The sequence below is a fragment of the Oncorhynchus masou genome, chromosome 33, assembly GCF_036934945.1.
Source record: "Oncorhynchus masou masou isolate Uvic2021 chromosome 33, UVic_Omas_1.1, whole genome shotgun sequence".
Taxonomy (NCBI): Eukaryota; Metazoa; Chordata; class Actinopteri; order Salmoniformes; family Salmonidae; genus Oncorhynchus; species Oncorhynchus masou.
Window position 1 is genome coordinate 32,788,173 of NC_088244.1, and position 21,045 is coordinate 32,809,217.

The following is a 21,045-nucleotide window of genomic DNA, read 5'->3' on the forward strand; positions in this document are numbered from 1 at the left end:
TTCATATTAGACAACATAGTAGTAGATGGACATCTACATTAATTGTATGATCAATTTGATCAAAATAGTCTGAAATGACAAGTAACTTTTGTGGTGTTGTATGTTATTACAATGTTTCATAAACATTTCATTAACACACTTATATATCTGCCTGTGTTCCACTTTGGAACAGTTGTTTATATTTAGGAATGTATTTATATATGTATCTATACATATTAATATATTTATCAAATGTATGAAATTGTGAAGTAACTTAACATATTTTTAACATATTTAATTATTTAACTTATTTCATCTATGTTAACACCTATTTATCTGCCAATGTAATATTTTTTAAACAAAATGTATTTATTATTGGATATAATTTTCCACGTGTTAAATTGCTTAAAAAAATAAACAACTTTTAACTTTTAACTCTTGTTGTGATATCTTGTTGTGTCAATAACATGTCTATTTTTGCCCTTACATCTACTGTAGGGGTGGAGTGACCACCTTTCAATTCTGGAAAATGCCAGATGGGCTGGACCATTTTTTTAGTTGGCTGGGCTAGTCAAAATTGACACACACTCCCAATTTCTTGTTGCTGATAAAAATAAAACAATGAAAAATATGTTTTTTGTTTGTTTTTGAGCAATTTCTCTGTTGTTCTAATCTACACTAAACAAAAATATAAATGTAACATGTAAAGTGTTGGAACCATGTTTCTTGAGCTGAAAAAAACACAGACTTTTCCATAAGCACAAAAAGCTTATTTCTCTCAAATTTTGTGCACACATTTATTCATATCCCTGTTAGTGAGCATTTATCATTTGCCAAGATAATCCATCCACCTGACAGGTGTGGCATATCAATAATCTGACAAAACGGCATGATCATTACACAGGTGCACCTTGTGCTGGAGACAATAAGAGGCCACTTTAAAATGTGCAGTTTTGTCACACGTCACAATGCCACAGATGTCTCAAGTTTGAGGGAGCATGCAATTGACATGCTGACTGCAGGAAAGTCCACCAGACATAAGCTGCCTCCAATGTCGTTTTGGAGCATTTGGCAATACGTAAAACTGGCATCACAACCCCAGACCATGCGTAAATATGCCAGCCCAGGACCTCCACATCGGGCTTCTTCACCTGTGGGATCGTCTTTGAAATTGTTACAAGTTTCGTTCATATTTTTGTTCAGTATATAATGAGCCTTTGGCTGATCAATGGGCAAAGGCCGGCCCCCCTGCCAAGATGGGCCGGGACTGTTTTCTGATAGGCTGAGCTGAGGTCACGCAAACTCATTCAAAGTCAAATGCAGCATTAGCAAAGAGACCTGCTCAGACTCTGTCATCAGTTAGACAACCATGATTATGGATCGTAAAAAACGGAAAGGGTGCCTACAAACCTAGAAAGAGTACATTCTACATTGTCACCTCACTCAAAATGTCTTATTTTTTGGGGCAGCTAAAACCATAAATTGGTCAAAAACTATTATCCTCATGGATTCATGTAATGAAAGTGTCTGCCCTGCCCCTGTGCCTGTGCCCTTGCTGGGGCCTGCTGCTGTGATGAGCCAGGCACTCTTCTCTCCTCCCATATGCTTGAGAGAAAATTTGTTCTGATCATATAACATTTAAAAATGCAATTGTGGGAAAACACAGCTTAGGAATCTTCGTACCCTTGGCCCTGTCGAAGAGTGGAGGGTTTAATCTTTCTGTAGGTATATTTTGTATTTATCACCTTTCAATATTCAGCTCAATAGCAATTATTTTACAACCAAGATATTTGATATGGCTTTGAGATATGGAGCGGCACGTACGCAAATTGTGAACCGGCCATTGTGAGGGAATGGGCCTCTTGGTCTCATGGGTAGTAGCCTACAACTGTGTTTTGTGTTTCCACCTCAGGTGTTGAACCCCAATTTAATTAGCCTATGATATTAGTTAGTGCACATACAGATGTATGTAATTAATCTCTATTGAACCCCCACTGGAAGCGCAGTGACGTGGGCCGGTGGTGATAAATTGCCAGGGTCAAATTATTTTCCCAGTCTGCCCCTGATCTACTGTAATAATAAATATTATTCAACAGCTAATAATCTATGCTAGGGAGGTCATCAAGGAATCTCTAATGGCTGTTACATGATTTCTCAAACTGCAGTCAAGCACTACACTACATAAGAAGGAAGCTGTGCTTTCCTAAAACATTCCTGTTATTCTTCATGGAGGTGCACAGCTTCCTATTGTTGCCCCATACTTCAATATGTCTATTATTGTGGGTAGATGTATAATGCTGACTACAATTCCTTCCAATAATGATTACGTAATGTTGACAGTAATTTAAACTGTCAAAAAAATAATGTTGTACTCACTTTCCCCAAAAAAGGAACTTGCACTCAGTGCACATAAGCTAATGTATACAAGGAAGTTTGGTTTATGACTCATTCCTTCACTGACTGGGCAGAACTCTTTTGAAGACATTTAATTAAAAAGCACACTGACGTACTGGTAATACATAAGCAAAAACATTATTTTGTATTTTATTTCTCCCCCCCAAAATTATGCATATTTGTTTTTTTCTGCCCGCTCATCAGTTGTGGAAAAAGCACTGAATTGTCATACTTGAGTAATAGTAAAGATACCTTAAGAGAAAAGGACTCAAGTTCAAGTAAAAGTCACCAAGTAAAATACTACTTGAGTAAAAGTCTAAACGTTTTTGGTTTTAAATAAACTTAAGTATTAAAAGTCAATGGAATTGCTCAAATGTACTCAAAAGACAAAGTAAAAGTATAAACCATTAAAATTCCGTATGTTAAGCAAACCAGACCGCACAATTTTCTAGTTTTTTTAATTGACGGATAGCCAGGGGCACACTCCAACAGTCAGACATAATTTACAAACGAAGCATTTGTGTTTAGCGAGTCCGCCAGATCTGAGGCAGTAGGGATGACCAGGGATGTTCTCTTGATAAGTATGTGTATTGGACCATTTTCCTGTCAAACTGTATCGAGTACTTTTGGGTGTCAGGGAAAAGGTATGGAGTAAAAATGTCATTATTTTCTTTGGGAATGTAGTAAAAGTAGGCAAAAATATAAATAGTAAAGTAATGTACAGATACCCCAAAAAACGACTTAAGTATTATTTGTTATTATTTTTTATTGAGTACTTTACACCACTGCCGCTCACTCATTATAACTTTATTATTGGGAAGCTGTTGTGCAGTAAAATCCGATTCTGATAATAACTGACATGCACCATTACAGCCAATCCTAAACGAGCAATGGAATGAGCATGTTTAGTGATTTCCTGGTTACAACAAAATGTGAGTTTCTAGCTAGATTGTAAAGAAAGTTTGATCTGAAGTGCTAAATGTCATGGGTTAGCACCTATTCACATAATCTAAATAGATTTTGCAGATCAATTTTAGTTTTCACGGCACAAACAGCTGTTGTTATTTAGCTACAGTAGCTAGCTAGCTAGCTTGCTGGTGGAGTTAGCTTGCTAGTTAGATAGACTTTTAGCTAGCTAGCTCGTTAAAGCAGCAATCGGCAGTGGAAACAATAACAAAGCGAACTCTCCACTACTGTTTCGGTATAAAGCGGGTGTATTTGGCTTGAGAATTGTAAACACTCGCAAATTCAAAGACAGGACTGACCATCCATGATATCAAAACAAGTTTGCAGTATAACTGAAGTACGTATGCACAGTATTTTTTTTACTGCAGTAATTTTGCAGTGTAACTGCAGTTACAGTGCAGTATAACTGCAGTACAGTATCTGCAATACCACAGTTGACTGCATTTATCTCACTTTTACTGCACTTCTTTTGAAAGGGTAGTTTTAACCATGTTTATTATGCAATGCAGTGTTTACATTTACTTTGTTTACAAACATTGGAGTAAAACAAGCATATATTTTGGGTTCTGATGGGGTACGACAGTTGAACTAAGGCATTTGTAAGTAATAAAAAAAAAAAATCAATGGGTACATGTAAGTATGAAAATGGACATAGGTACTGCTGATTGTCCATTTAACTTAAAGAGCTAGCTAACTAATAGCTGACTTCTAAATGACCGGCTGTAGTCACCAAATAAGGACTAAAGTGGCATGAGCTACTCAGTCAGATGAGTTGATGTTAGACCCACTTGCTATATCCACAACAAGATATTAGCTAGTTTTCATAGTAGTTAGCCAGTCTGAGGGAGGGATCATGGCTGTGGGGATCAGTGACAGAATTCTCAATTTCTCAAATACACTTGGATTGGAATATATATATTTTTATACAAGCCATGAAAAGAAAGTACCTACAGTGCCTTGCGAAAGTATTCGGCCCCCTTGAACATTGCGACCTTTTGCCACATTTCAGGCTTCAAACATAAAGATATAAAACTGTATTTGTTTGTGAAGAATCAACAACAAGTGGGACAGAATCATGAAGTGGAACGACATTTATTGGATATTTCAAACTTTTTTAACAAATCAAAAACTGAAAAATTGGGCGTGCAAAATTATTCAGCCCCCTTAAGTTAATACTTTGTAGCGCCACCTTTTGCTGCGATTACAGCTGTAAGTCGCTTGGGGTATGTCTCTATCAGTTTTGCACATCAAGAGACTGAAATTTTTTCCCATTCCTCCTTGCAAAACAGCTCGAGCTCAGTGAGGTTGGATGGAGAGCATTTGTGAACAGCAGTTTTCAGTTCTTTCCACAGATTCTCAATTGGATTCAGGTCTGGACTTTGACTTGGCCATTCTAACACCTGGATATGTTTATTTTTGAACCATTCCATTGTAGATTTTGCTTTATGTTTTGGATCATTGTCTTGTTGGAAGACAAATCTCCGTCCCAGTCTCAGGTCTTTTGCAGATTGGAATATATATATATATATATATATTTTATACAAGCCATGAAATATGTAGAGTATATTGATAGCTACCTACTCACGATAATAGGATCCAGTAACAGATGGTCACTTTACCTGACCTAGTGGTATACTGGAAGGAGAACTAGGCCGCTAGATTTTTACTTCCCACTTGACATCAATGTTCTATATCTGACATAGCCTACCTCATCTTCTCACGTTGATCTATGAAATGAGTAATTGAGGGAACTGTGAAATATGCAAATGATGTACTCATTCTCTTTTTGTTTAGTACAATTTTCACAGAATTGAATTCTAGATTTTGTCATTCATATACCAATCAAAAAATCTGCTCTTTCAAATGTTCCATTTAATATCATACTTCAATTCTAGAAATTAGTAGGAATTTCCCAAGCCCCGTAGGCCTAGATCCAGTATATTCCTTTCCTGCATGAAGTTTCAATGTTTCCTGTATCAAGCTTCAATGTCCAATGACCATCATTTGTAATCAGCCTCTGTTCCCTCAGGATGAATGTGGGTGTGGCTCACAGTGAGGTGAACCCCAACACGCAGGTAATGAACAGCAGAGGGATCTGGCTGGCATACCTACTGCTGGTCACTGTGCTGTACTTGTTTCTGCACACAGTGAAAGGAACTCCTTTTGAGACACCAGACCAGGGCAAAGCTCGTTTACTCACACACTGGGAACAGATGGACAACGGCATCCAATTCACATCCTCACCATCTCACACATTGTACTGTAAGACAGAACATTTGTGCATACTAGTATTATCCATGCTCTTTTGGAGCAAAACTTTTTTTTTAATGTTTTACTTATGGCTTGCAATGATAGATTAACGTAGACGAGTAAGTATTGAATTATTGTATTCTTGTTTGTTATCAGCATTGAATAATAACCCTAAACCATCTGTTAATTATTCAGGTATATTCTTGCCAGTTTCTACACCAAGTACGATGCCACGCATTTCCTGGTCAATACAGGCTCTCTCCTCAGTGTCCTCCTTCCAAAGCTGCCCTTGTTCCATGGAGTACGAATATTTGGGATCAATAAGTACTGACACAACTGGATAGTATCAGATTTATGTTTTATTTATGTGTAGTTCATTTCTAAGGTCCAGAGGCAGAAATGAAGAAGACATGTTCAGTAACTTTGAGCTGTTTTGAAGGAAATTGTTGTTTTTATTGCACAGCTCATGTTACCTCTCTGACCCAAAAACAAAGGAAGCAAAATGTGCTGAACACCAAGCTATAATGATTAAGAGTTACTGAGTGGCCTCTGCTTTATTTCACTATATTAATTTTCATTATATGACATTTATAATGTTTGTGTGCATGTATCCTCAAACCATTCTTCTCTCTTTGGTTGGATGACATGTATTTGCCATTATTTTCTAGAAAGAGCTTTAATGTGAACTTCATCAGCTTGAAAACTAAGTCTTCATAATTACTTGTATTTGTCCACACATTAGAATGTGTGATTAGAGAGTTTAGGATAGTGGGAGCCATCAAAATGGAATGGTGGGCACCAGTATGTTTGTGGTGCCTTAAAGTTTTCAGTTGGCTGCCACATTTTTTACATTTAGTTTGTTGACCAATCCATGTGAAGACTCTTGGATATACATTGCCACGTGAGCATTCTCAATATGTGATAGTGCCTAAAAATAAATGTTCCAATATCAGGTTTTGATTCTTCAGCCTATATCTATATACTTCCTGTGTTTGTTTGGAAATTTGGGGTATATCCTTACCATTTTGTACACACACACATGTGCACTGTGCAGCATATTAATAATTACACAAGAACACGTTTAATTATTGCATTGATTGTTCTCATCTAATCCCACGGATGGTGTGGGTTTTGAATGACATAAGAGGGAAACCTGAGGGGAATGTTCAGCAGTGAGGAAAAGCAACACAGGAGTATAGTAACATTGTGCAGGAGTGAGGGGTCGTACCATCATGTAAATTCTCAGATTGCCTGTGTGGGGATTCTGGGGAACTCCACACACTTTACATGAGGCTTGTCACGTTTCCTGTGATGTGCTGATAAAACAGGGATTTCCGCCTGAGATATGACCATGTTTGCATTTCAGTTATGAGGTGTCTCCCTACTGAGGTGGTGTGTTTGCTCTCCTGGGGGAAGTAGTGGAAATGGTGTCCTGGGTAATAATTTGACTATGCTGTAGAATATGCCAATCTGTTTTTCCTGGGAAGCACATGCAAATGATATAGTAGATCCACCATCAGCTGTCAGACTGCAGAAACCCATATGGGGTTGCCTGACTCGCACCCACTGTCTGGAATGCAAACAACATGTGTCACCTTTTCAGAGGTAGAAGTGAAAAGCAAAAGTGTTGCACCACCTGGCTTGAGAATTGCAGCTAACAGGATAATCTATTCTGAAACCTGGTAATATTGAAGGTTGTCAAGGTGAACATTTTAGTTAGTCAAAGCATTGGGTGTTTGTCCCTAAATACCAGAAAATCCAGAGTGGTCTAAGACACTGCATCTCAGTGCAAGAGGCGTCACTACAGTCCCTGGTTCGAATCCAGGCTGTATCACATCCGGCCATGATTGGGAGTCTCATAGGGTGGCGCACAATTGGCCCAGGGTAGGCCGTCGTTGTAAATAAGAATTTGTTCTTAACTGACTTGCCTAGTTAAAATAAATATACAGCATAATAATACCAATTAGACCCTGGATACATGTTGATACAACCACATTACTTGATGAATATCCAAGTTTACCCTAAAAACAGGTCATCAGTGGTTCTGCTTCCACTTTATTTCACAATCACTGATTTTATGATGCATGCCTTTGAATTACAACATGCAAAAATTACAAAGCCAGTATTTATAACTATGCCGATCAACAGCATTCTGTTAAATACAGGGGGACTGTGTCATTTATTAACTGAATTTCAGAGTATAGGTTGTTATCTGAAGCATATCAGAAGTACCCTAGAAGTTTCACATAAAGCTGCATATTCCTGGATGATTCTATCAGTTTTTAAAGAAACCCCAACTCCTCATGAAACTAGGTATTTTTCCAAAATTTGAACAAAAAAATAAATACATTATTCAGTTTGGATATCATTTTCTGAACATTCTCTGCTCTTACTAATCAGGAAAACTTTGGGGATTCTAGGTAACTGTCCCCGAGTAGCTTGAGAACCTCATAAAAATGGGTGGGGAAAGATAAGTCTTCTCTGACTGCAAGTTATTGTGGAAGGAAACCCACCTCACCAGAGACTACTGTAACTGCAAAATGAGGTTACCCGTATGCTTACTGTGAAATACTGTATATTCACATAAAAGGTGTATTGCACCCCCTGTTGTTCATGTATAGCAGTTTCAGTACAACTCATACAGACAATGCATCATTCAGTACCACCATCTTTCTAGGGATTTATGCTCCTCTCAGTATTCCCCTTCTACAGCAACAGGCGAGTGGGCTTTCCACTGGTGGAAATTATGTCTCGATATGAAGTGGGATTTTATGATATCATTAATTTGACATCCACATGATTATTTACAATGAACAGTACACAACTACCTGGCCACCAAATCTGTAAAGGCTTATGCATAGCCAATTCTACCACACAGAATAGAGGCCAGAATACAAAAATACAATATCTCACAGTATAAAAGTATTATCCATTTTTAAGGCAATGCTTGTGATATGCTGTCCGAGGGTAACTTTGGAAGGGCCAGTGTCCCCGAACCCCGTCTCCAGTATTTATGCCGGCAGGATAGGGCCAGTCTGTCCTATCTGGTGTAATTCTCCAGTCGTATCTGGTGTCGTGTGTGATCTTAAGTATGCTCTCTCTAATTCTTCTCTCTTCCCTCCCGGAGGACCTGAGTCCTAGGACAATGCCTCAGGACTAACTGATGACCCCTGGCAGTCCCCGCCCCCAATCCACCTGGTCGTGCTGCTCATCCAGGTTCTCCTATTCTGCCTGCGGTTATGGAACCTGGACCTGTTCACCGGACGTGCTACCTTGCACCTGCTGTCTCGACCTCTGAATGCTCAGATTTGAAAAGCCAACTGACATATACAGATGGTGCAAAAGGTCAGCACCTCAGAAGTAACAGAAGTAATCATTCCATGGAGGGCCAAGTGTCTGCTGGTTTTTGTTTTTTCCTTTCAATTAAGACCTAGTCAACCAGGTGAGGGGAGTTCCTTACAAATCAGTGACCTTCATTTATCAATCAATTACGAGGGAGCAGAAAAAAACCTGCACACACTCAGACCTCCATGGAATGAATTTGACTCGTGCTCTATACATCACTGATTATTTGACTACGCTGGTGATCTACAAACTTTAAACATCTTGAAGAACAATCCGGCTTTAATGGCCATGTACTCTAAATAATTTCCATCTGGCACAGCCAGAAGAGGACTGGCCACACCTCAGAGCCTGGTTCCGCTCTAGGTTTCTTCGTAGGTTCCAGCCTTTCTAGGGAGTTTTCCTAGCCATTGTGTGTCTACGTCTGCAATGCTTGCTCTTTGGGGTTTTAGGCTGGATTTCTGTAGAAGCACTGTGATAACTGCTGATGTAAAAAGGGATTTATAAATATATTAGATGGATATGAAACCTATAAATCTCAGTCCAAACAAAACATGAAACTAACTAACTGAGAACATAACAATGTAGACGTGTCACACAACGTCAAAGAAAGGTTATAATACTTGCAATGGTACACTTACACATGACTGTTTTTATTCCCATACATTTTTAAAATGATATAAATTCAAGCTCAATGGCGATAAACATCGTGCTTTAAATACCAAAATATGAATTTCTTCCAACAGATGTCAGTTTGCCTTTTTTTTCTTAAAAAAAAAAAAACTTGTCAGCTATGAATTGCTCCCCGTTTACATCGACACGTGTTTGATGACACAAAAAATTGTTACGTAAAATCAACAACAATACCAAAGATAACAAATGTTGAAAAATTACCTTGCAGTTAAGACCAAGATAAAGTTGTGACATTCCTCCAAGAAAATAAAATACCCCATTCTTAGTGGTCATAAACCTTTACTTACTGACCAATAGGTTTCTCAGATTAATTCAAACACAGGACTCAATCCTAATTTGAGAAACACTACAGTCTCATTTCTCAAGTCAGAATCTGGCTCTGTGTCGATAACCAAAACAGGTGGTTGCGATAAGCAATCTACACTGAGTATACAAAACATCAGGAACACCTGCTCTTTCCATGACTGACTGACCAGGAGAAAGCTATGACCCCTTCTTGATGTCACTTGTTAAATCCACTTCAATCAGTGTAGATGAAGGGAAGAAAACAGGTAACTTTTTTTTATTTTTAAGCCTTGAGACAATTGAAACATGAATTGTATGTGTATGTGTGCCATTCAGAGGGTGAATGGGCAAGACAAAAATGTTCCTTGGAATGGGGTATGGTAGTAGGTGCTAGGCGCACCGATTTGAGTGTGTCAAGAACTGCAACGCTGCTGTTTTTTTTTAAGCTGAACAGTTTTCCGTGTGTATCAAGAATGGTCCACCACCCAAAGGACATCCAGCCTACTTGACACAACTGTGGGAAGCATTGGAGTCAACATGGGCCAGCATCCCTGTGGAACGCTTTCAACACCTTGTAGAGTCCATGCGCCGACAAACTGAGGCTGTTCTGTGGGCAAAAGGGGGAGCAACTCAATATTAAGAAGGTGTTACTAATGTTTTGTACACTCAGTGTACAATATAATGTATGCCGCAACCTGGATGCCAGACATTAGCTCACAGGCTTAGCAATGGCCAGATTCCACCATCTCCATGGCGATTCATGAGCACCTGTCTTATGGTTGGAGGAGAGCTGTAGGGGTTGAAAGCCAGTCAGCACTATGCTCCATTAACCTTGCTACAGGAAAATAATCACATCTATTCACCTTCACAAGTCTCTGTCTTTCCATCCAAGGTCTTCTTTTTTCAAAGCATTCATCATATTCTCGTCATCATCATCTTCCTCATCCGTGTCAAAGAAATCATCCTCAAAGAACGATCCATATTCCTGCGCGTGCACAGAAACCTCATTCGATATCAGGTGAGGTGATCCCTCCACAAAATCGGCAAACCTGTGGATCACAACATCAAGCTTTTGAACAACACTGATCATATGTTTAGTTCAAACCAGGAATGGGAAAGAGACAGTTAGGTGACTAGTAATAGACCTAAAAAGACAATAAGTCACCCTGGGACCGAAATCTAGCTTTTCAGGCTAGCAGTACATACATTTCAGTAGGTACTTCAATGCTACTGACTGTCACCTTTTTGGGGATGCAAGTCGAGAGACGGTCTTCCATTTGCTGAAGTCTGGACTGCTGCAGTACTTCCTCAGCTCCTCCAGGGCATGCTGCGTCTCCACCTCCCCCTGTTTCTGGAACTCCTCTTCAGTCAGCAGCCGACGAGGCTCTGGCTTCCAGCGCAGAGTTGGCGTGACTTTGCTGCACAATGAGAATTCTAACATTATTAAAAATGCCAATAAACACAAATAAAAGAAATCATTAGAGTTATAAAAAACTACCGCCAAGCCAGAAGGATCAATGAAATGGAATACTCCAGGTTCTTAGAGCAGAAGGCAGCCACGATGATGGCCAACGCCACTTGCTGAACCTGGATCCCACTGTAGATCAGTAGCAGGCCAAACAACTGCAGTGTCCAGGACAGGATATTTATACTCCTTTCCTCCACAAGAGGGCCATGACGATAGCACACGGCAAAACTGATAAACCCAACCACTGCAGCATAGCCTAAAGTACACAGAAACCATTAATTCAACTGTTCCTACTACAAACATGGAGCAATGGTTGTGGACTTATCATACCAGATACAAAAAGTTTGAGCGATAAACAAGGCACTTCCCAGAGTTTGTTGCGATTGTGTTTATTACAATCGATACTTACCAAAAGCCACGTGCCAGTGCTCTCTCAGAATCATCTGCAGGTTCCTGAACACAAGCTGGATGATGTAAATGGAAAAGGACCAGCCACCAACTATTACCATGTAAAATGGGCTTTTCTGAGAAAAGAAAATGAAGATTATGGGGCATGAAATCTAAACATATATTTTCATAACTCTCGTACATGATACAAATCAGAATGGTCTCCCAAATATGAACTCGGGGTACACCCAGACTTTTTGCTTTGTTCAAATCAAAATGTGTTAGTAGTGGGTGAGGCCTTGATATAGAAGACTTGACTTCTTACCTTGGGCAGAAAGCGTGCCATGATGAAGATGAGGATGATAAGGGAGGCAATCATACCTGTGCTCATGCCAGCAGAGTAATAGAATACCTGACTCCTGTTAGACAAAAAAACACAACAATCATCCTAGCTGCAGGAAGTAGGGGTGCTGCAGCACCACCTGATAAATCAGAAATAAATAATAATCCACACTGTGAGAAAAAAATGGTGTTCACTGGGCCTTTATTACTCCTGTATGAGTGGACAAAAATTGTCCTCAACAGCGTGGCAAGAATAAATTCTCTACAGCCCCACCCCTAAATATCGTCCCGCAGCCATTACAATCATGAAGGCGAAATTATCAGGATCATGTCATTAAAAGAGAGGGTAAAATGTGAACACAATTAATTTAGTTACCTGCTGAGTGAGTCTGCAAAGATGAATAACAGCACTCCAGCCAGGAATGTCACAAACATGTAAATGTCAAATTCTGCAGGAGTAAAGCAGACAGCAAAGATTCCACATGAGCCTATTACATATTGATTTCGTAACTAACAATGACACCCCACCTTTCCTTTTAACTTACTTCGTATGGGCATTACAGTGTATTGTGCTCCAAGGTTGATGGGGTCGATCTTGAAGCAGGTCTTTGGGCTGAACAGGCTGATGCTGATGGTGGTTTCATTGGTCTGCTCAAGCATTAGGTACTGCACAAGACCCCAGACACTGAAGTGTTCTAGTTCCTGCAGCTTCTCCTCATCCTCCACAACAGTCACCTTCAGCTGTTTCGAGCTCCAGACTCGAATCTGTCAGCAATAAGACAAGTATTAGCTACACACAAATATAAAACATACAGTGCATTTTGGAAAGTATTCAGACCGCTTGACCTTTTCCACGTTACGTTACAGCCTCATTCTAAAATGGATTAAATTAAAACAAATCCTCAGCAATCTACACAACACCTCATAAATGACAAAGCAAAAAAATATATATATATATTTTTTTAATTAATTAAAACTTAAATAGAAATACCTTATTTACATACAGTGCCAGTAAAAAGCTTGGACACACCTACTCATTCCAAGGTATTTCTTATGTTTTACTATTTTCGACATTGTGGAATAATAGTGAAGACATTAAAACTATGAAATAACACATACGGAATCATGTAGTAACCAAATAAAAGTGTTGAACAAATCAAAATATTTTAGATTTCAGATTCTTTAAAGTAGCCACCCTTCACCTTGATGACCAGTTTTGCACACTCTTGGCATTCTCTCAACGATTCTCTTCATGAGGTAAACATCTGGAATGCATTGCACTTAAAAGGTGTGCCTTGTTAAAAGTTGTGGAATTCCCTTTCATCTTAATGTGTTTGAGCAAATCAGTTGTCTTGTGACAAGATAGGGGTGGTATACAGAAGATAATAGGACTTGGTCTTTTACCAAATAGGGCTATGGCAAGAACAGCTCAAATTAACAGAGAGAAATGACAGTCCATTACTTTAAGACATGAAGGCCAGTCAATTTGGATAATTTCCAGAACTTTGAAAGTTTCTTCAAGCGCAGTCGCAAAAGCCATCAAGCACTACAGAGTTCAAGTAATAGACACATCTCAACATTAGTTAAATAAAAGGTTTAAAAAAAAATAGGAGACTGCATGAATCAGGACTCCTTGGTCGAATTGCTGCAAAGAAACCACTACTAAGGGACACCAGAAACACAAGAAAATACTTCCTTGGGCCAAGAAACACAAGCAATGGAAATTAGACCAGTGGAAATCTGTCATTTGGACTGATGAGTCCAAATTTTAGATTTTAGATTCCAACTGCCGTGTCTTTGTGAGACGCAGAGTAGGTAAACGGATGACCGCCGCATGTGTGGTTCCCACCGTGAAGCAAGGAGGAGGTGTGATGTTGCTGGTGACACTGTGTGATATATTTAGACTTCAAGGCACACTTAACCAGCATGGCTACCACAGCATTCTGCAGCGACACGTCATCCCAACTGGTTTGCTCATAGTGGGACTATCATTTGTTTTTATACAGGACAATGACCCAACACACCTCCAGGCTGTGTAAGGGCTATTTGACCAAGAAGGAGAGTGATTGAGTTCTGCATCAGATGACCTGGCCTCCACAATCAGCCGACCTCAACCCAATTGAGATGGTTTGGGATGAGTTGGACCGCAGAGTGAAGGAAAAGCAGCCAACAAGTGCTCAGCATATGTGGGAACTCCTTCAAGACTGTTAGGAAAGCGTTCCAGGTGAAACTAGTTGAGAGAATGCCAAGAGTGTGCAAAGCTGTCATCAAGTCAAAGGGTGGCTACTTTGAATAATCTAAATATGTGTTTAACCCTTTTTTGGTTACTACTTATTTCATAATTGTGATGTCTTCACTATTATTCTACAAAGTAGAAAAGCCACTCCTCAGTAAAAAGGCACATGACAGCCCGCTTGGAGTTTGCCAAAAGGCACCTAAAGTACTCTCGGACCATGAGAAACAAGATTCTCTGGTCTGAAGAAACCAAGATGGAACACTGAATGCCAAGTGTCACATCTGGAGGAAACCTGGAACCATCCCTATGGTGAAGCATGGCGGTGGCAGAATCATGCTGTTGGGATGTTTTTCAGCGGCAAGGACTGGGAGACTAGTAAGGATCGAGTGAAGGATGAACAGAGCAAAGCACAGAGAGATCCTTGATGAAAACCTGCTCCAGACCTCGGACTGGGGCGAAGGTTCACCTTCCAACAGGACATCTACCCGAAGCACACAGCCAAGACAAAACAGGAGTGGTTTCAGTACAAATCTCTGAATGTCCTTGAGTGGCCCTGCCAGATCCCGGACATATACCTGATCGAACATCTCTGGAAACCTGAAAATAAACGTCCTCTCACTGTCAACTACGTTTACTTTCAGCTAACTTAAGATGTGTAAATATTTGTATGAACTTAACGTGTTTCAACAACAGACAAACTGAGTTCCACAGACATGTGACTAACAGAAATTAACAAGGGGGGGTAAAAATTAAAAGTAACAGTCTAATCTCCTCATGGACTGCACCAGATTTTCCAGTTCTTGCTGTGAGATGTTACCCCATTTTTACACCAAGGCACCTGCAAGTTCCCAGACATTTCTGGGGGGAATGGCCCTGGCCCTCACCCTCCGATCCAACAGGTTCCAGGTGTGCTCAATGGGATTGCGATCCAGGCTCTTCGCTGGCCATGGCAGAAAACTGACTGTCTTGCAGAAAATCATGCACAGAACGAGCAGTATGGCTGATGGCATTGTCATGCTGGAGGGATGTCAGGATGAGCCTGCAGGGAGGGTACCACATGAGGGAGGTGGATGTCTTCCCTGTAACGCACAGTGTTGAGATTGCTTGCAATGACAACAAGCTCAGTCCGATGATGCCGTGACACACCGCCCCAGACCATGACGGACTCTCCACCTCCAAATCAAACCCGCTTCAGAGTACAGGCCTCGCTCATTCCTTCGAATAAACACGACTCCGACCATTACCCCTGGTGAAACAAAACCGCGACTCGTCAGTGAAGAGCACTTCTTTCCAGTCCTGTCTGGTCCAGCAATGGGTGGGTTTGTGCCCATAGGCGACATTGTTGCCGGTGAGGATCTGCCTTACAACAGGCCTACAAGCCCTCAGTCCAGCCTCTCTCAGCCTATTGCGGACAGTCTGAGCACTGATGGAGGGATTGTGCGTTCCTGGTGTAACTCAGGCAGTTGTTGTCGCCATCCTGTACCTGTCCCGCAGGTGTGATGTTCGGATGTACCGATCCTGTGCAGGTGTTGATACACGTAGTCTGCCACTGTGAGGACGATCAGTTGTCCGTCCTGTCTCCCTGTAGCTCTGTCTCACAGTATGGACATTGCAATTTATTGCCCTGGCCACATCTTGCGGTCCTCATGCCTACTTGCAGCATGCCTAAGGCACATTCACACACATGAGCAGGGACCCTGGGCATCTTTCTTTTGTTGTTTTTCAGAGTCAGTAGAAAGGCCTCTATAGTGTCCTAAGTTTTCGTAACTGTGACCTTATTTGCCTACCGTCTGTAAGCTGTTAATGTCTTAACGACTGTTCCAAAGGTGCATATTCATTAATTGTTCATGACTCATTAAACAAGCACGGGAAACAGTATTTAAACCCTTTACAATGAAGATCTGTGAAGTTATTTGTATTGTTACAAATTATCTTTGAAAGGGTCCTGAAAAATCATTTTTTTTTTGCTGAGTATAGCTGTGCAGTAACGATCTTCAGCCAACCTGACAGAGCTTGAAAGGATCTGCATAGAAGAATGGGAGAAACTCCTCAAATACAGGTATGCCAAGCTTGAAGCGTCATACCCAAGAAGACGCACGGCTGTAATTGCTGCCAAAGTTTTCTCAACAAAGTGCTGAGTAAAGGGTCTGAATACTTGTGTAAATGTAATACTTCAGTTATACATTTTTTATAAATTACCACACATTTCTAAGAACCTGTTTTTGCTTGTCATTATGGAGTATTGTGTATAGATTGATGATGGGGGAAAAAATGATTTAATCAATTTTAGAATACAGCTGTGACCTAACAAAATCTGGAAAAAGTCAAGGGGTCAGAAAGGCATTTTCTGATAAAAGCAAGGCACCACAGGCTGAAATGAAATGTCCATTAGTATTCTCAAAAAGTAAACAAAAATGTAAACTCGATGAAAATGTTTTTATTAATTTTAATATCTTTAGAATGAAAATCAATAATTTCGAAGCTCAGTACATTAAATTACACCCAATTTCAAAGCCCATTTGATAGTGTTACAAACTGGACTATATTTAGTAACTTAATTTGAAGATATGGTGATTGGGTATTAATAGGGGTTTGGCAGACTAAATTTCCGAAAGTCAGACTCTTGCCACACGCCAACTCATTTTCTCAGCTTCAGAAGCATCTGCATTCACCACATTTTGTGTGGTATCCTTAGACACAGTTTAAGTTGGAAGTTTACATACACTTAGGTTGGAGTCATTAAAACACATTTTTCAACCACACAAATTTCTACTATAGTTTTGGCAAGTCAGTTAGGACATCTACTTTGTGCATGACACAATTCATTTTTCCAACAATTGTTACAAACAGATTATTTCACTTATAATTCACTGTATCACAATTCCAGTGGGTTAGACGTTTACATACACTAAGTTGACTGTGCCTTTAAACAGCTTGGAAAATTCCAGAAAATTATGTCATGGCATTAGAAGCTTCTGATAGGCTAATTGACATCATTTGAGTCAATTGGAGGTGTACCTTCAAGCTCTGTGCCTCTTTGCTTGACATCATGGGAAAATCAAAATAAATCAGACAAGACCTCAGAAAACAAATTGTAGACCTCCACAAGCCTGGTTCATCCTTGGGAGGAATTTACAAACGCCTGAAGGTACAACGTTCATCTGAACAAACAATAGTACGCAAGTATAAAAACCATGGGACCACGCAGCCGTCATACCGCTCAGGAAGGAAACGCGTTGTCTCCTAGAGATGGAACGTTCTTTGATGCGAAAAGTGCAAATCAATCCCAGAACAACAGCAAAGGACCTTGTGAAGATGCTGGAGGAAACAGGTACAAAAGTATCTATATCCACAGTAAAACTAGTCCTATATCGACATAACCTGAAAGGCCACTCAACAAGGAAGAAGCCACTGCTCAAAAACCGCAATACAAAAGCCAGACTACGGTTTGAAACTGCACATGGGGACAAATATCATAAATTTTGGAGAAATGTCCTCTGGTCTGATGAAACAAATATAGAACTGTTTGGCCTTAATGACCATTGTTATGTTTGGAGGAAAAAGGGGGAGGCTTGCGAGCCGAAGAACAACATCCCAACCGTGATGCACAGGGGTGGCAGCATCATGTTGTGGGGGTGCTTTAATGCAAGAGGGACTGTTGCACTTCACAAAATAGATGGCATAATGAGGATGGAAAATGATGTGGATATATTGAAGCAACGTCAGCCAGGAAGTTAAAGCTTGGTCGCAAATGGGTTTTCCAAATGGACAATGACCACAAGCTTACTTCCAAAGTTGTGGCAAAATGGCTTAAGGACAACAAAGTCAAGGTATTGGGAGTGGCCATCACAAAGCCCTGACCTCAATCCTATAGAAAATGTGTGGGCAGAACTATAAAAGATTGTGCGAGCAAGGAGGCCTACAAACCTGACTCAGTTACACCAGCTATGTGGAGGAGGAATGGGCCAAATGTCACAACTTATTGTGGGAAGCTTGTGGAAGACTACCCGAAACGTTTGACACAAGTTAAACAATTTAAAGGCAAAGCTACCAAATACTAATTGAGTGTATGTAAACTTCTGACCCACTGGGAATGTGATGAAAGAAATAAAAGCTGAAATAAATCACTCTTTACTATTATTCTGACATTTCACATTCTTAAAATAAAGTGGTGATCCTGACCTAAGACCTACATTTTTACTAGGACTAAATGTCAGGAATTGTGAAACTGGGTTTAAATGTATTTGGCTAAGGTGTATGTAAACTTCCGACTTCAACTGTATATTCTCCAGAATTGCCCAGAGAAAATTGATATGTTGTCCATTTTTGATTCTACATAACATTTTCTTAGGAAACTTTTTTTTTTTTGTCTTTAGTATTTTACAGATAGAAAGATGAAAACAAGCATTTATCCACAATGTGCTCTGGACACGTCCGGTCCTGGAATGTCTAAACAAAATTACAATATCATCCAGTGTCCATAAAAATGTAATAGTGCGATTTGCAAATATTCACATATTTAATGAGATATCAACATATTTTGGAATTTTGACAACGAGGCCCTTTATTTACTTCCCTAGGGTCAGATTTGTGGATGCCATTATTACGTCTGTCTGCAGTACGAAGGAAGCTCAAGGTAGTTTCACAAGCCAATACTAACTAGTGCTAGCACAATGACTGGAAGTCTATGGGTATCTACTTCTTCATTGCGCTGACACCAGTTAGCAAATTCCTTCAAACCGCCACCAGAGACATAAATGGTATCCTCAAGTTCATCTGACTCTGGGGACGTAGATAAAGGGCCTCGTTGCCAAAATCTTGAAGTATCCCTTTAATAAAATATTTCAGAAAAGTTAAATATACAACAATGAAGTTGGCAAGAGCACAAACAGATTTGGGACTAGACTACTTTTCTCTTACCTGGATTCTTGTCCATGTTTCCTTCCAACCTGGAACAATTGGGTTGAGATAGCAGAAGTGACTCGACCCTGTTCTGTCAGACTCCTGGCCATCTTTGATATTGATTATGTTGATATTACTTCCTGTGAAAATTGCAAGTTGTGAGGGCACGGACTGTATTTACCAGCAAACGTTTGTATACTTTGCACAATCTGCTAGCAAGCCAACTAAAGTCAAGCTGGACATTGGCTTTCATGACAGAGTTTAGCTAGTAGCTACATATCTACTAACTTATGTAACGTAAGTGAGACACCAGAAACAGACCACGATTTAAGTATTTGGCTAACGTTAGCTGACTTGGTTATAGCTAACGTTAGCCACGCAAGTAATGTTAAAGGTTGTGGAATGTGGACTCGGAGGGTTGCAGCAGCTGGCTAGCTAAAGTTATTTTCTGGTACTAGTTTAACTTTCCATTTTAATCACTTAGCTAGCTAGAATATATATATATATATATATATATATATATATATATATATAATCCAATGACTAAGAAGGAAGGGTCTAATCTCACCTGGATACTGACAGAATAGCTAACGTTAGTTCGCTAGCTAAAACGTTAGTTCACCTGGCTGGACCAGTTAAAACGTTTGCTAAATTTGCTCGATAGCTTGCCTCATCGCAAACAAAAAGTTAGCATCACTAATTTCAAATTGGCTATCAATTCCCCGCCTCAAATGACCTAGCTAGCTATATACTATACCTGAGGTTTGGTGTGAACCTAATATACATAAAAGCACAATTAGCAAAACTATTTTGGAGAGGGGTCCATTTTTCCATTTCATGTATCCCGCCATGACAGAAGTCTACACCGAAACCACGTGGTTCTTGTTACAGAAACAACTACCCAATCACATAAGAGGTAAACTGTTCCGATACATTCAAGATGTGAATGTTTATGAATTTGTAGAAATTATGCGAAAATAAGACATTATGGGCACAGATAGAACAAATCTTGATTATAAGTATATTTGTTATGGGGGTATATTTTTCTACTCTGACTGTAGATGACCAATACATCACACCTTGGTCTGCGGAAGAAAAAAATCGAATGCGTTACAATCTACTTGAAAATATGCAATATTTCCTGTTCTGTCTTTCTACCACAGAGGACAGCCATCCGCTTACCTTAAAGGTAAAGTGGCTCGATTTTCAGTCAATTGCTGTAGGTGGTGTTTCGCTATCACATACACCTCATCACCTTTTGATGTTGTGAATTATTACACTTAAGGACTTTATTTGCTGCAATAGTGCTGACCGCTTGGTCCCTCAACGCAGATGGTTAAATACTATAGGAAGCCTAGGCATAGAGCTCTGTAATTATTGTACAAATGTGTTTTTTCAACTTTTAAATTTTTATTTTGATAACAATTCGTTTTTATTGCATATATCTGGTGGTTTTGAGCCATGGATTTGCGGTTGACTGACAGGTTAAATATTTTTGGCTTGGCTAGCTAGTTAATGTTTTAGTTTTAAAAAATGCACCTAGAGGGACACATTACCAGCTTTTTTGTTTCACCTTGCTGCCAGTTCGTGATCCTTTAAGAACTTGATGAAAACAGCAGTGCTGAGGCAGAGGGCTTGTAGTGAGGACGACTGGCTACTATTCTGAACTTTGTGTAGTGAGCTTTTTGGTGCCCAGAGCTGCTGGAGGCATCAACCAAGTGGGGGCTACACAGAGTGGAAGCCCAGTGGTTATAAGACAGGCTGGTTCCCAGACTTGCCCTCTACAAGATCATCAGCAGAC

The 21,045-nt window shown here is 39.9% G+C and overlaps 2 protein-coding genes across 4 annotated transcripts; one reads left to right on the forward strand and one right to left on the reverse strand.

Annotated features, from left to right (window-relative positions):
• Positions 1 to 3,136: 3,136 nt before the first annotated feature.
• On the forward strand, positions 3,137 to 6,541 carry LOC135528320 (ORM1-like protein 2). Its single transcript, XM_064957315.1, has 3 exons — positions 3,137 to 3,305; positions 5,369 to 5,638; positions 5,785 to 6,541. Coding segments are annotated over exons 1-3 (408 nt in total). The 5' UTR covers positions 3,137 to 3,303; the 3' UTR covers positions 5,921 to 6,541.
• A 3,022-nt stretch (positions 6,542 to 9,563) lies between these two features.
• On the reverse strand, positions 9,564 to 20,110 carry LOC135528319 (nuclear envelope integral membrane protein 1-like). 3 transcript variants are annotated; one of them, XM_064957313.1, is made up of 10 exons: positions 20,002 to 20,110; positions 19,263 to 19,384; positions 12,652 to 12,871; positions 12,483 to 12,555; positions 12,090 to 12,183; positions 11,787 to 11,901; positions 11,408 to 11,633; positions 11,151 to 11,327; positions 10,773 to 10,958; positions 9,564 to 10,516 (listed from the first exon to the last, which is right to left on the reverse strand). In XM_064957313.1, the coding sequence occupies exons 1-9, from the start codon at positions 20,093 to 20,095 to the stop codon at positions 10,775 to 10,777; spliced, it is 1,305 nt and encodes a 434-aa protein (XP_064813385.1). In that variant the 5' UTR covers positions 20,096 to 20,110; the 3' UTR covers positions 9,564 to 10,516; positions 10,773 to 10,774. The 3 variants fall into 3 exon arrangements, with proteins under 3 accessions (XP_064813385.1, XP_064813386.1, XP_064813384.1); XM_064957314.1 differs by having other exon boundaries at positions 9,564 to 10,958; positions 11,441 to 11,633; XM_064957312.1 differs by having other exon boundaries at positions 9,564 to 10,958.
• Between the last annotated feature and the right edge of the window lie 935 nt (positions 20,111 to 21,045).

Bases quoted from the DNA above. Each gene is read 5' to 3' on its own strand.
- LOC135528320 (XM_064957315.1), top strand. The intron at 5,639-5,784 runs GCTCTTTTGGAG...TTAATTATTCAG, and splicing joins TGCATACTAGTATTATCCAT to GTATATTCTTGCCAGTTTCT.
- LOC135528319 (XM_064957313.1), bottom strand. From the start codon at position 20,095: ATGGCGGGATACATGAAATGGAAAAATGGACCCCTCTCCAAAATAGTT. The intron at 12,556-12,651 runs GTAAGTTAAAAG...TTACTCCTGCAG, and splicing joins CACTGTAATGCCCATACGAA to AATTTGACATTTACATGTTT. The intron at 10,959-11,150 runs GTGACAGTCAGT...TGTGATCCACAG, and splicing joins CGACTTGCATCCCCAAAAAG to GTTTGCCGATTTTGTGGAGG.